This window comes from Echinops telfairi, unplaced genomic scaffold, assembly GCF_000313985.2.
Source record: "Echinops telfairi isolate 266 unplaced genomic scaffold, ASM31398v2 ScPeMD7_7417;HRSCAF=8455, whole genome shotgun sequence".
NCBI classification, from domain to species: domain Eukaryota; kingdom Metazoa; phylum Chordata; class Mammalia; order Afrosoricida; family Tenrecidae; genus Echinops; species Echinops telfairi.
In genome coordinates, this window is record NW_022111317.1 from 6,595,645 (window position 1) to 6,609,568 (window position 13,924).

Genomic DNA, 13,924 nt, shown 5'->3' on the forward strand with positions numbered 1-13,924 from the left:
GCACATAGATCTATTTCCCCATCCTCATATATAAATATATTTGCATATGTACATGTCTTGATCTAGACCTCTATAAATGCCCTTTGCCTCCCAGCTCTTTCCTATATTTCCCTGGACTTTCCTCCTGTCCCACTGTCATGCTCAGTCCCCACCAGGGTTTCAGCAATTCCTCTTTGTTACATTCCTCTTGATCATGCCCTACCAGGCCTCCCACACCCTTCTCACCACCAATTTGGATCACTTGTTATTCCCTTGTCCCTGGGTTTGTTAACACCACTTCCTTTCCCCCCCATGTTTTTTTCTCCTCCAGATTGTTCATCCAGCCTATCTTATTCTGGGATGTTTTCTTAATGCGCAATTGCTCTTTAATAGAAAGTTCGCTCTTGCACACATACCGGTACTACCATACCATATACAGGTAATAAATTTCCTTTTTTTTTCCAACAATAAATGTGTACTGTATTCTTCTTCATGGAAGAATAAGATATCCCCTGAAAATAAGACCTAGCACATCTTTGGGAGCAAAAATTAATATAAGACACTGTCTTATTTTCGGGGAAACAGGGTATGGGTGTCTATGAATGTTTCTCTAGTCCACCGGAACTAACAGACATCCTACTAAAAAACTTGGGAGTAACTCTTGGCATTTCACATTTCATTTTTCACCTTGACATCTATGGAGGGTCTGGGTGGTACAAACAGCTCAGCTGTTGGCTACTCTCCAGAGGTGCCCTGGAAGAAAGCCCTGGTGATGTACTTCCTAAACCAGCGGATCTCAGCCTGTGGATTGAGACCCCTTTGGGGGTCGAACGACCCTTTCACAGGGGTCGCCCAATTCATAACAGTAGCAAAATGACAGTGATGAAGTAGCAACGAAAATAATTTTATGGTTGGGGGGGGTCACCACCACATGAGGAACTGTATGAAACCTTTCCCCTCAGGGGTCTGGTAAGAAGGTAGGGATGACGCAGGTAGGAGTCACCTGTACTGGTGACCAGGTTTCCCTGGATAAAAGGAGCCCTCCTGGAAGCAGGAGGGAAATCGATCTGTACAAAGCAACAACAGCTCATGGATGGCAGCTCTCGCAGTTAGACTAGCCTCACATAAACTCCTATCAGCAGTTCCTGAAATTCTGTGTCCTTGGATAAATCGATGTTACCAATGCAATGGCTTTATGCCCTAGGGGGACGATTGACAATTTTTTTTCCCTGATTCCTTTGTTTTCCGTTTTGGGGGGGTTTCGTTTGTTGTCGTTGTTTTGGGTTTCTGGTTTTGTCACAATATGACAGCCACAGTCAACCAGAGTCGTTCATAACCGGGGACAAGCGGATGATTCTGGGCTCCCAGGTCGGTCTAGCCCCAATCCAAGAACAGCCCTTCTTGTTCTTATAACAGCCCTGCTTTCTACTTGCCTTCAAGAAGAGATCACAGGAGATAAGTTGCCACAGCAAAGGGTGGTGAAGAAAGCAGATGGTGCCGACTATCTATTGGAATAGTGTCTGGGGTCTTAAAGGCTTGTATCCAAACAAGCAGTCATCTAAACGAGGCGTCAACTAAGTCCACATGGGAGAAGCACACCTGCTTTGGTGATCCAAAGATGATAACAAAATCCAAATAGGAAGAAGGGGGAAATATCAGAGCTTACATTGTGAACACCCAATTTGTAGAAGGCTATGGAGGAGTGTGGGAGCCCAAAATCCATCTGCAGAGGATCTAGTCAGATTGTCTCTGGCAGATCCCTTCTAGCCACAGGCAAGGGACCGAAATAGCTTTACTATCAGACAGAGATTATTGTAAACTTGATTGTGGTGGGCGGAACCATGGTAGAACAAGACACTTGGTCAGTTGACCTCTATCTTGACCCAGCCTGAATTTGCTCTAGGCTCAAATATTTCTCCCTTGTATTCCTCGACATCAATTTCTTCTTCGGCTTTTTAAATGTTGTTGGTGTTTTCTTTCTTACTATATATATTTACATCAAAGGGTAGTTCATGACAAAAGAATCCAAACAGAAACTCTTAAGTGCCGATATGTACATCGTACACAATTAAATGACTCACAAGAATTTTGTTCCTAAGTGAAGATCACACTGCTTTGTTGTTTATCAAGGATGTTCAAGGGGAAAACGGACTCCAAATGGCTATTTAAAATCGACTCTTGCCTTTCAAACGTTCGTGGAGGACACCACTGGTAAGACAGCTTTGGAGTGGGGTGCGTTCTGCGGCTCTACCACCAACAGGGCCGGAGAGCAAGAGGGCCAAGCGTTTATTCTACTTAGACTGGAACCTGTCGTTGCCACGCCAGCCCTGCCCACTCCTCTCCGCCATCTTTAGCAAGTCCTCCTGGTGGATCTCGGACAGTCTCCATCTCTCTTGGCGGGACTGGCCAGAGGCGCCTCTGTGTTTGTAGACGTTGATAATGATGATTCCTTCCACTCGGCCACCACAAAGTGCATGCTGCTGCTGCAGCGACATTCCACAGCCACCTGGCTTAGAGGCTCCAGAATTTCCGACCCAGTGCCAAAGCCTCTGTAACCATTCATCACAAAGTACCTCAAGGCACCAGGGCTTGCCCATCCAGGGACCCTAGGTAACATAGCACCTGGCCAAACCAGCAATGCTGTGGCCTTCCGGGGTCCAGTGTCCACTAGGCAGTGGTAGAAGGGCTGTTTTCCAAAGCCATCTTGCAGCAGATCTTTCTCCTTTAATATTACTTGCTCTTCCATAGATTCCTCTTTAGCCAGTTCCGGGATCAGCCGCAGGACATCGCTGCAGTCGGCGGTGGCGGCTTGTGGATCATGAATTTAACCATTGTCCTCTTCTGCCTCTCTTCCCTTTGCAGACCAAGCCCCTGCCCTTGACCGGCAGGAGGAGGTGGTTCCTCCTTAGTCTCGGGGATTGTCCTCTTCTGGGTCAGGCCTGCACCGTGACCCGGGGTGAACTTCGGAGAGCCCCTGCTACAGAACAGCTCTGTTTTTATCTTTCTATCATTCCTATCATGATTTCCTTCTTTCTGTCTCATTTTGCGCTTGCTTTTTAATGGTTGCTGTGAGGCTCCCCACTGCGTGAAGCGCAGAAGGAATGGATGCATGGCGACAATAACTGATCCAATGTTTTCTTGGGCATGGGGTGAGTGGGCGGGAGAGGGGAATTGGGGCGCAATCGATGAATGTGGGAAGGTGGAGGGAGCATTGGGACGCATTGTGATGATGTAAATACAAGTCCTTTTAAAAACGACTGAACTATGGAAGGATGGCACGTGAATATTGTGTCAAGAAAACGACTTAAACAGAAAACCTGCCTGAAGGAGGAAGAGCTTTTGCTAGGGGGGGCCTGAGTTCACCTTCACGTGGTGGAACAATCAGGAAAACAGCAATGGCTGTATCATCAATGGCCCTAAATCATACATGTCGACGTGGTTGAATGGGAGCATGTTCCATTGTGTGTATTTTTGCCACAGTGGAAACAAACAATTCCACAAATAACAAGGAGCACAAGGAAGAAGAAAATGTTCTCACGTTGATTGATTGTGGGCGGGATCGCACGACTCTTCTTGATAGGATTGAACTATGGAATTGCATGATACGTGGATAAAGGGCCAATAAAACGGTTTTAGAAAAAAGCAGGAGGAGGGATCTCATGACCAGCAAGGACCAGGAGTGGTGCGTCCTCTGGACCCGAGACCCCTGCGCAGTGAAGCCCCTGGATCCGGAGGACAGCTAGACCCTCTGAGGAAGAGCGGCAGAACCAGGAGCCAGCGCCTGGAACAGGGATGGACTTCCCGACCCTCGGAGCAAGGAGAGCTGAGAGCTTCAGTGCTGGAGGGTGGCTTGCGGAGTAGGGGGGCCTCTGGGTGCTCATTTGGGGGAAGTTGGACCTGCTGACCCCACCAAAAGAGAGATTAGTGCCTTTGGGGCTGAGGCTTAATGGAGTGGGGTACCTCTGGGCACTTAGTTCAGGGAGCTGGGCTTGCTGGTCCATGGAGCGTGAGCTGAGTGCTTTCAGAGTGAGGCTTCCAGCAGAGCGAGGCACCCCTTTGGGTATTTATCAGCAGACCTGAAACTCGGTAGCATGTCCTGATAGACAACTCCCCTGAGCACGTCTCACTGGCAATACAACTTGTTCACCTCATTCATAAATCCTGTTCATCATGAATGTTGTCTGTGAGTTTCTGTAGAGCCCTCGCGATGGATCTTAGAACCCAAAGAAGTAAAATAGAGAACCTTTATTAAGACTCGGGGATCCCTTGGACCGACTGCCACCAGAATCCAGGGAGCCCCGAGGGGGCTTGGGAGCAGGGGAGGAGTGAGGAGAGGGATCCCGACCACGTGTCGAAGGAGACGCCTACAGGATTTAGCACAGAGCAGGGAGGGCTCCTGGCTTTGGGTCTTCGCTCTTCTTCACCTGCTGAATGAGGTCTCTCAACGTGGAAACGCATCCAGGCATCACGCATTTGCCAATTCCCCTGCCTCTCCTCCAGGCCAGCTCTTCCAACTCCAGTGGACTGTTGAGATCTGTCACTTCCATCACTGCTCCAGCTTCCCCCCGCCCCCTCTCGTGGTGAGTCTCGCCTCTCCCTTATACGCATGTTAGGACCCCACTGTGTGCAGCCCACTGTTCTGGGTGCAGCGGCTCTTGTGGGAACAAGAGAGCTCACAGATGCAGCTTTGACCCTCATGGGTCTTGTCTTCCAGTGCAGGGGACGGACGTTACACAAACTCATCTGCTGTGTGACTTCACAGGATGCACTTGACCTCTCTGTGTCTTGGTTGTGTTCCATGTTTGAAAGGGGGGTGAAAGGGTTTTGATACAATCGATAGAGTAGTTGTGAGGAATAAATGAATTGGCCTTTGTAAAGCACTCAAAACCCATGCCTGGCCAGTGCTGTGAGTTACTGAATGCGGCTCTTCTGCCAATAGTCTCTGTAACTTCCACCTAGTGACTGGGTGGGCTGTGTAAATGAGGTGCTTGTGGCCCATCAAGGGGATTGGATATCTTGCTAATAATGTAAATGCCTTGTAGGGGTGGTGCCATGCAAATAATGGGTATGGAACCCTAATTAGGGAGGTTTTTTTGGTCATCCTGCCAGGCTTAAAGGGAGGCATGGCGAAAGACAGAGAAGAGCGGTAGCACAGAAGACAGTGGGAGGTCGCAGTGCCACAAGAACAATAGCAGTGCAAGGCAGCAGGAACCAAGAGACCAGCGTTGGGGATCGCACCTGCCCAGGGAGACCTCCCGCAGGGCCTGACAACAGAGGGCAGGAAGCAGCTGTCCTGATCTAGGACTGCGTCCTAAGTTGTTCCAGTTCCTTCCAAGTTGATCCCAATCCCAAGCTGTACCAGTTACTTCCCTCATAAACCACTTAACTGTATACGGTTCATGAGTTATGTGAATCATTGTAGTGCATTACTGAGTCCAGAGACGGCTTGGGCCCTGAGGGAAGGGGTAGGAACTGGTGTTAGACATGATGGAGTGGTACAACAATGTGGAAAAGTTGGGCCTTTGGAGCATCTTTCCCCTCTGCCTCATCGGGGCCAGCTTTGTGCTGATACTTGGGAAAGAAATTGATTATTTGGTTGGTGCCAGAAGTGGGAGAAAAGCTGGAGAGAGGAGGCATGTCTGACCCGGACCTCTTAGAAATCAGCCTTGGACTGATCCTGCTGATGGCGAGATTCATTCCCCGCAGGAATCAGAGGAAGTCAAATGTGCCCACCACCCCATTCTTCCCGTTGGTGTCAGAAGTGCAGGTCACTGCCACAGTCCAGGCTCACGGTAATATGTGATCTTTGAAAACAGGAGAGACACGGGAGGATGAGAAGCCTGTGGTTTCTGGATGGGTTCAAACAGAAACAATCCATGAGGGGAAGCAGCTGTGTTGCACTCAATTCTCCAAGGCAAACCCTGTTCATAGGAAGCAGGAGTGGAGGGTCTACCTCCTGGGGATTGGCTTGCATTGCCATGGAGCTGATCCTGCCTCATCGTGACCCTACAGGGCAGAGTAGACCACCCTTGTAGGTTTCAGAGACTGTAACCCTTGATGAGAGTAGAATGCCTCACTTTCATCCCATAGAGTGGCTGGTAGGTTCAAACTGCTGACCTTGCAGTTAGCAGTTCAACTTGGAACCCACTCTGCCATCCGGGCTCCGGAGGCACTGGCTAGCCGAAGGCATATAAAAATACAGAGTGATAAGGGATGGACAAGACATAAAAGCCCTTCCTTTCTGTTATCCGTAGGAGATGCACACTACGGGAAACGAGCACCGGGGTGGAGTCTAGCACTGAATCAAGTCCAGGGCTGATGTGAGCAACCAGCAAGGCCACTACGTCACCGAGCCAGAGAAGAAAAATCATAATGGACGAGCAGAAAGCACCCATATGGCCACTCATGCCAAGAAGGCAGCTTGGGAGGGGAACGGGAAAAACCGAAAACCACGGAAACTGGAGGGGCTGGTGTTGAGAAGCTGCTGCTATTTGTAGATTGGTAGATCTTCCGGTCCTTGAAGAACTTTTAATAAAATAGATTATGGTGTGATTCATACAGCGGTCGTGGTGGAACGGAAGCGTATGTTTAGGTGTCTGCAAGACCCACTGTTCACTGTGGGAGAGTCATCACCGATGATCAAAGATCCCGGTCAAACCAGAAGAGACAGCCAGCCGGGTGGGCTGAATACAATTTGCCGTGAGATTTGTTTACTGCCCCTATAAATACCCGGTGATCAACTCAGAGGAAACAGATGAAGTGCCGCTTACGCCAGCCATGCTGGAGTGCCTTTACCGTGACCAGGATCCCCCTTGTGTAGATCGTGGCAGACAGGGGAACCAAGAGCCCCCCGTCCATATGGACAGGCCGTGTCACCGTGCTGCTGGGCACCAAAGCAACCATCTGCAGCTCTGCTGGGTCTGTGGGCACAGCTGCCCCACACGGGTCTTAAAGCTGCAGGGAACATAAAGATGATTCATAGGAGAACAGGAAGAGGCAGTGGGGAAAGAACGTACCACACCAGGACGGAGATTTTGAGATGGTTACTAAGAAATGGCACGAATATACAGTCCATGGTGGAACTGAGGCAAGAGTTCTAAAGCAACAGTACAGGAGATTCAGTAGGACCAAATGGAAACTCCTGCTGGTCTCCCAACACTGAAGGGGCCTGAGAAGCGCCCTTTCTACTCACCCCAGGTGGGAGGAATTAAACGATGGCGAGTCCGACCTTTTTGAGCCTTTGAAGCAAAGGTTCAGCTAGTTGATTTAGAGCAGTCCTCAAACTTTTTAAACAGGGGGCCAGTTCACTGTCCCTCAGACCCGTTGGAGGGCCAGACTATAGTTTTTTTAAAAAACGATGAACAAATTCCTATGCACACTGCACATAGCTTATTTTGAAGTAAAAAACAAAACGGGCAAAAACACCCAGCGGGCTGAATAAATGTCCTTGGCGGGCCGCATGTGGCCCGCAGGCTGTAGTCTGAGGACGCCTGATAGAGAAGAATTGAGACAGCGCCCATTAGGGGACCATGGCCTTATGCGTACGTGTGGGTAAAATGACCTGGGGGCGTGGAGAGAGACCTTCTTGGGCGCTCCTGAATATAGGAGCCCCCAAATCTGCAATCCCAAACCCAGTCCATCACATCCAGAAGGGGCCTCTGGCTAGGCTGGAGGGACACGGGGATGCCCTGGGTAGTGGGACTGAGATGACAGTCTGGATGGGATTAGAAGATGTAAATGGGTCTTATGTGAAGCAGTTGCGTCTCCCTGACCTGAATGCATCATTGGTATAGGTATGATGTCTAACTGGGGAACAGTCCCTCCCTCTACTTGATATTGTAAAAGTGAAGGTGTGTACGTCGGCCCTCAAGGCAGTACCGACTGGATATTGCCCCAACCCGCTCAGGTTGTTAATTTGGAGATGACTGCTTTCATTAGACCTGCGAAAGGTTGGACTGCTCGTGCTTACAAATCCTCTGTCTGACAGCTGCTGATGGCCTGTGGAAACACCCAGGGATCCAGGAGGCTGGCAGTGTACTCCTGGAGCAAAACCCACTGCCGGCGATCTCGTCGACGCCGATGCATACCAACTCCAGGAGGGGTTCTGAGACTGTACATCTTGACAGGATCAGACATTGTGGCCCTTCTCCCAAAGAGCCACTGGCAATTGGAACCAGTGCCTGGCCCACAGTGCCACCAGGGCTCCCTGACGTTGTGCTATTGAGGTCTAAATAAAGTAGTGCCACCGTGGGCTTCAGTTGTTCCAGACATGGTATCAATGATGCCGAACATACAGCAGTCCCAGGAGACTGGTGCTCGGTGATGGAGCTTGTCAATGCTCCATGCTTTTCTCTATCCCAGTCTCAGAAATGAGCCAGCCACAGTTTACTCTCCTGTGGGAAGGATTCCAACGGACTTTTGTTTGGTGGCCACGGAGCTGCTTGGATTCACTGGCTTGGAATCTTAGACTTAGAGCAGGTCTTAAGTATGAATGGTACTTTTCCACTTTTCTATTATGTTAACCTCTGTGATTGGTGTAGTGTGCCAACTAGGCCAATAGGAACATGTGGGTGGAGTTAAATCAGGTCGCAGCTTGATTGGAGGACGACCGAAATAAATAAAGACAGCCAACATCCATCCCATCTTCCTCTTGCTCCCTGGTAATTGGACCGGCATGCTGCTGCCTCAGTCTGTGTGCTACACTACCTGTGGGCCAAGCCAACCCGTAGCTCTAGAGTTTGAGGCTCCTGTGAGACCTGCTTCACCATGCTGCTGTACTTGCTTGAGCTTGAGGCTGGTGGATCCTGTCGCTGTGCTGAGCTCCAGACCCCATCAGCTCCAGATCCATCCCTAGCTCCCGAGTCACTAACTGCTGCCGACCCACCCTGCTGTCTGTGGGCTGACTCTGCCTGCCTTGTCTGACTCCCCTCGTTGCTTCCTTGACCTTGGACCCGGCAGCCCACGTGAGTTGAAGGACTTTCAGTGCATTCGCTGTTCCACGAAAATGAGTTGAACTGAGCCTGTTGTACGGCTGTGTGGACTAATTCGCTATTACTTGCCTTCTCGCTGTATAAACCTATCCTCTTATAGAGATATCATCGGAAGTCCCCTGGTTTTGCTTCTCTAGAGAACCCTTTCTAACGCAGCATCACACCGGAAGAACAAGTGAGGGCTGCTTTGAACACAGTGGTCACCCACTCAACCCGAAGAGGCCGGTGAGCAAAGTGGCCAGGGACGGGCCCACATGGTGAGACTCTTGGGGACAGTCTGGGCAGGAGCCACCCCTGACATTCCGCACCCAACAAATTATCCGTGGCTGCCGCTACCTACCCCCAAGACTAAGCAGGAGACCCAATGATTAGTTGGCCTCACTTGGATGTTCTACATCAATGAAACCACTGGGGGGCGGGAACTGCACTGGAATAGGGGCCACAGCAGCAGGGGTCTCTGTCTGAATCACAGAAAATGCTCACTCTCCCAGTCTTTAGGTTCTTGTGCTGCACCCTGAGCCCGGGCTTGGGAGGTGTCTGCCACCCGAGCTGACGCAGGCTGCAACTAACTCACGGAGAAAACCTGAGCCCGCTACCAGCAGCGACTGTCGGGAGTCTGGTCTACAAGGTTTCCAGATGCTACAGCCTGATGCAGGCCATTCGAAAGGCAGCCACTCGCCTGTCATTGGGGGTTCATTAAGACTGCCGCAATGACAGAAGGACATCAAATCATCACGGGACCTGGAATCCCCGCAATGTCTTGGGTGCTGGTGGGAAACAAACAGTGAGGGCAATATGAAGGAGACGCTATTCCCTGACTTAGAACAGAGGCAATCTGGAAAGCTGGTATACCATGGTGGGAAAGCCTCCCCTGTGGTACGTTAAAGGTAAAGTCCAAGTACATGATCCTACTTTAAATGTTGTTCCCACAGATTCTCCCCTCACAGCTCTGCTGCCTTCCAGTGAGCACTTGGTTGATGCCATCTCCCTGCAGAAGCAGACTCCTGGTGCCATCTCCTCCCGTCCTGCCCCCCTGCCCCCCTGTTACCTTCCCCCAATGCAGGTACCGGTATGGTATTTGGTTTCCTCACCTCAGGGACCTTAATGTAGGTACCAACCACCTTGTGACGTATGCATACTGAATATACATGCCTTCTGGCTACCTACACATGTCCCAAGATAGCAAAGGTCTTCTCCCATCTCCACGTGGACCACCAAGAGGGGCTGAGGTGAGCATGCCCCCATGAAAGGTGTCTGACTCCTTGATTTTACTCTCCCTCCTGCCCCTCCTATTCTCTGTGACTTTACTATGATCTTCACATGTTATAACCATGCAATTGTGCCCACCGGCCCTTTGGTTGAAAGAGGCTGGCTTCCTCTAACAGGTGATGTCAGAGAAAGACTCTAATCGGGAAGGTGGTGGCCCCCACCCCCCGAGTAGTTCTCTAATAAAATGAACCTGGTTCCTGCAAGAATAAACAATTGGGGCGATGCAGGAAGGCACCCAGGAGATCCACAAGCAGGTGGCCTCTTCTCCCACAGGTCCTACCCAAGATGCAGGGCCATCATGGCACAGAGCAGCGGTTCTCAACCTGTGGGTCACGACCCCTTGGGGTCTAACGGCTCTTTCACAGAGGTCGTTTTCCCATGGTCTTAGGAACCGAGACACCGTTCCTCTATCCGTCTCCAGGTGGGTCCGTCCACTTGCAGATACGCCCACCTACGAGTCCCTGGTGTGAAGACTGTTACCCATGCCACACCATGCTTCAAGACAACATTTCATTGATTTGTCATTAGAAATAAATAGTTCTCTGAGGGAGAAGGTCCGTCGCTAAGTACTCTGCTAACGAGTTACAGTCTTGGAAACCCACAGGGACAGTACTACCCTGGAAAAGTCATGTCGCTCAGACAAGACTTTACATACTCGGGGATTTCCGTACAGAGGTGTCAGCCAGGTAGAGAGGGGTCTGCACCCAGCAGTGCAGGGTGGGGGTTTACATACTACAAGCTACTTGTGGGCAAGATCTGACAGTGTTCTGCTGATCTCCAAAAGGTTCATCCTCAACAAGACGGGCTCCACCGTCAGAACCATCGTGAGGATGATGTAGGACCAGGTGTTGTTCATCCTGTCGCTGACAGGTACGGTGCATTGAGGGCCCAGGAGAAAACATGTCTGATCTGGGAGGGACAGATGTTTCTGAACGAGTTCATGGGTTCCAGTTGCCGTCACCATGAGGTCAGATGTGTGGTGGGCTTTCTTTCCAGCCCAAGTCACTTCTAAGTAAGGTCCTCTGGTTCTTTCCCAGAGTCCTTTGTGGACAGGCTCCGTGTTGTGTTGTTCGTGGTCCGCTCACCCACGTGGCCTCACGTGGCACCCCTCTGAAGCCCTGTCCCTTTCCTTCAGGCAAAGCACCTGCCAGTCCTGTGTTTCTTCTGGTGGGCCACGACTCTCCTCTCCCGTAGTAGCCAGGATGGAGCAGGTCCCAGCGGGCAGCTCTCTGGAGGCGGCGCTACTGGAGGCCTTCCCACACAGCCTGGTGGCCCTGGGCCAGGAAGCATGACGCTCCCTGGGCAGTGAGGGGCTCTGCCCTGGACCTTCCGGGAGAGCTGGGATCTTGCCAGGTCCCGATTGTGGGGGCGTGACTGGTGGTGCAAACAGTTTGTGCTCCATCGGTCATTTAAAGACTGGTGGTGGGAAGTCGTCCAGCAGCACTGCGGAAGGCAGGCCTGGTGACCGGTCTCTGCAACGCTTACAGCCAGGTCACGGCCTCCCTTTGCCATGAGACCAGAAGAGCTGGGTGGTATCTGGCCTAGACATTTCGATCAAAGAGTCTACGGAGTGAGGCTGATCAAAAGCGAGGGAATGCAGGATACAATTTCAAATTCTCCTGGGCCCCAAACTTTCTGGAACCATTGGAGTTGGATGAACCCTCCTAAAACGATTGCCCTGAGACGGCTGATCTTTAACCCTTAAAGCAAAAAACTCCCCCACAGTCTCCTTAAACACCAAGCAATCAAAGCCAAAACCAGTCACTGCCCTCGAGTCGGTGCCGACTCACAGCGACCCTGTAGGACAGGGTGGTTTGGAACTGCTGACCTTGCGGTTAGCAGCCCAGCGCGTCCCCACCACACCACCCGTAACGGGTCAAGAGCGCCCGCTTTGAGGGTGTGCTCTTTGAAGATCTGTCCCCAAGGCCTGGGACCCAATGACAGCCTGAAAGATAGAGAGAAAACGCAAGGGGCCGTGAGCTTTCGATAACGGAGGGGGAGGAGCTCAAGCTGTGCCGATCGGAGGACGGAATCCATATTGCTGAAAAAAACACGTGGGGAAAAGCGGTGGACTATGTGTGGGTTCCGCTGGGGTCAGACTCAACAGCTGCAACAGAAAGATCAATTCTGGAAACAAAATACAAGGATTTCAGGCGAGAAAAGCCTGCTCCCTGAGTCTGGTTTTGAAGCGGGGAGGGTACTGCAGCCGAGGGATGGGCAGACTGGGCAGACGGATGGGCCTGGGAGTCTGTGGATGTCCGGGCCACAGCACAAGTCGCTGTCCTGAGGTTTGTAATTTCAGTGAGGGCCTCTCATGCGAAGTAAAGCTACTTACGGCGTCGTGTTTTTAAATTAATACTGTATTTATTAAACTTATAAATTAAAAACATTACGAGTTTTTCTTCGGCATCCGAGGGCAACGTGCAAGTCCTGCCTTCTATTTATAAATCTCCCAAGTTTTGTGTAAAAATAAGAACAATTACCTTCGCTTATTCTTTGATTAATATTTAATTAACGTGCAAATTCAACAGATTGAATTCTTCTTAAAATGAATGCTAATTACAAACTTAGGTAATTAAATTCCCGAGCACATTTTACAGAGTAGGAATAGCTGGTCCTCCCTCACCCCTCAGATCCCCAGCAGAAGAGACTTACATACCTAACAAACATTTTTTTTTCCCTAATCACTTACCCAACGCTCATATACTGATAGATCAAACTTCTAAATGTGGCAAACGGGTTCTCTTAAATAGCCTACAAGCTATTAACTCGGTGACCTTCAGTTGCTGGAAAAAACGGCTTGCCGTCAGGAGAGAGGAGGGTTGTCAATCTGTCAACTTGAGTGAAGGGGTGGAGCCTAGCCTGTCAATCAGGTCATAGCCAATGATGATGGTGTGTGGGCGTGGCCTTCTCCTGAGGATTCTGGGAACACTCCTGTCTTCCTCCCTGGAGGTGGGACCTCTCTCTGGCTGCCTTCCCTTTCCTCCTGTGGAGACACTCAGAGAGCTGGAGGAGACGCGTGGAGACCCGCGCCAGCACTGAGATGCTTCCACTGCCCCTGGATCCACAAGACCTTCTACCCACCAGCCTGTGATCATGTGTTACGTGAGTGTAAAGAGGAATAAATGGACTAGTATCGACATATGGGCTAATAATGGACTTAGGGACTTGATCTGGACTGGGCTGGGATGTTTTCTCAATATACAATTGCTTTTTGATATAAAGCTCTTTCTTATACACATATGCGTGTCTCTGGATTTATTTCTCTAGTCAACCCGGCCTAACACATCAAGATTATCAGCCTAAGGCTGGCTCCCATGAGGTGCAGGTCAGATATGCCTCCTCTTCCTAACCTTTTCGCCAATTCTGATGCCAGTTGTCCCTCCGGCAACACTCCCGCCTGCTCTGCTGGGGTCCGGCATCGGTTGGGCCATACTCACACAGGACGGGCCTTGTTAGGGAAGCTCCCTTAAGGCCAGCATGGTGAGACTTGATCTCACACACTTTGGCCATGTTCTCAGGAGGGACCAGTCCCTGGAGAAGGACATCGTGTTTGGTAATGTGTAGGGGCAGCGAAAAGCGGAAGGCCCTCGGGGAGATGGACCGACGCCGTGGCGGCATCAGTAGGCTCCTATCCGGCACAGGCACCATTGTGAGGACGGCCCTCTCTCCTACTTGGCCGAGTG

General features: G+C 50.7%; 1 protein-coding gene and 1 pseudogene across 1 annotated transcript in view; both read right to left on the reverse strand.

The window, feature by feature from the left end:
* Window positions 1-407, reverse strand: part of STIP1 (stress induced phosphoprotein 1) — a 7,151-nt gene extending 6,744 nt beyond the window's left edge. The window contains exon 1 of the mRNA XM_045297186.1: window positions 396-407. Coding sequence (XP_045153121.1) covers window positions 396-407 — 12 coding nt within the window. The remainder of the gene's footprint in view (window positions 1-395) is intronic.
* Window positions 408-2,270: 1,863 nt separating this feature from the next.
* The window catches only part of LOC101648806, a 21,415-nt pseudogene continuing 9,761 nt past the window's right edge, over window positions 2,271-13,924 (reverse strand).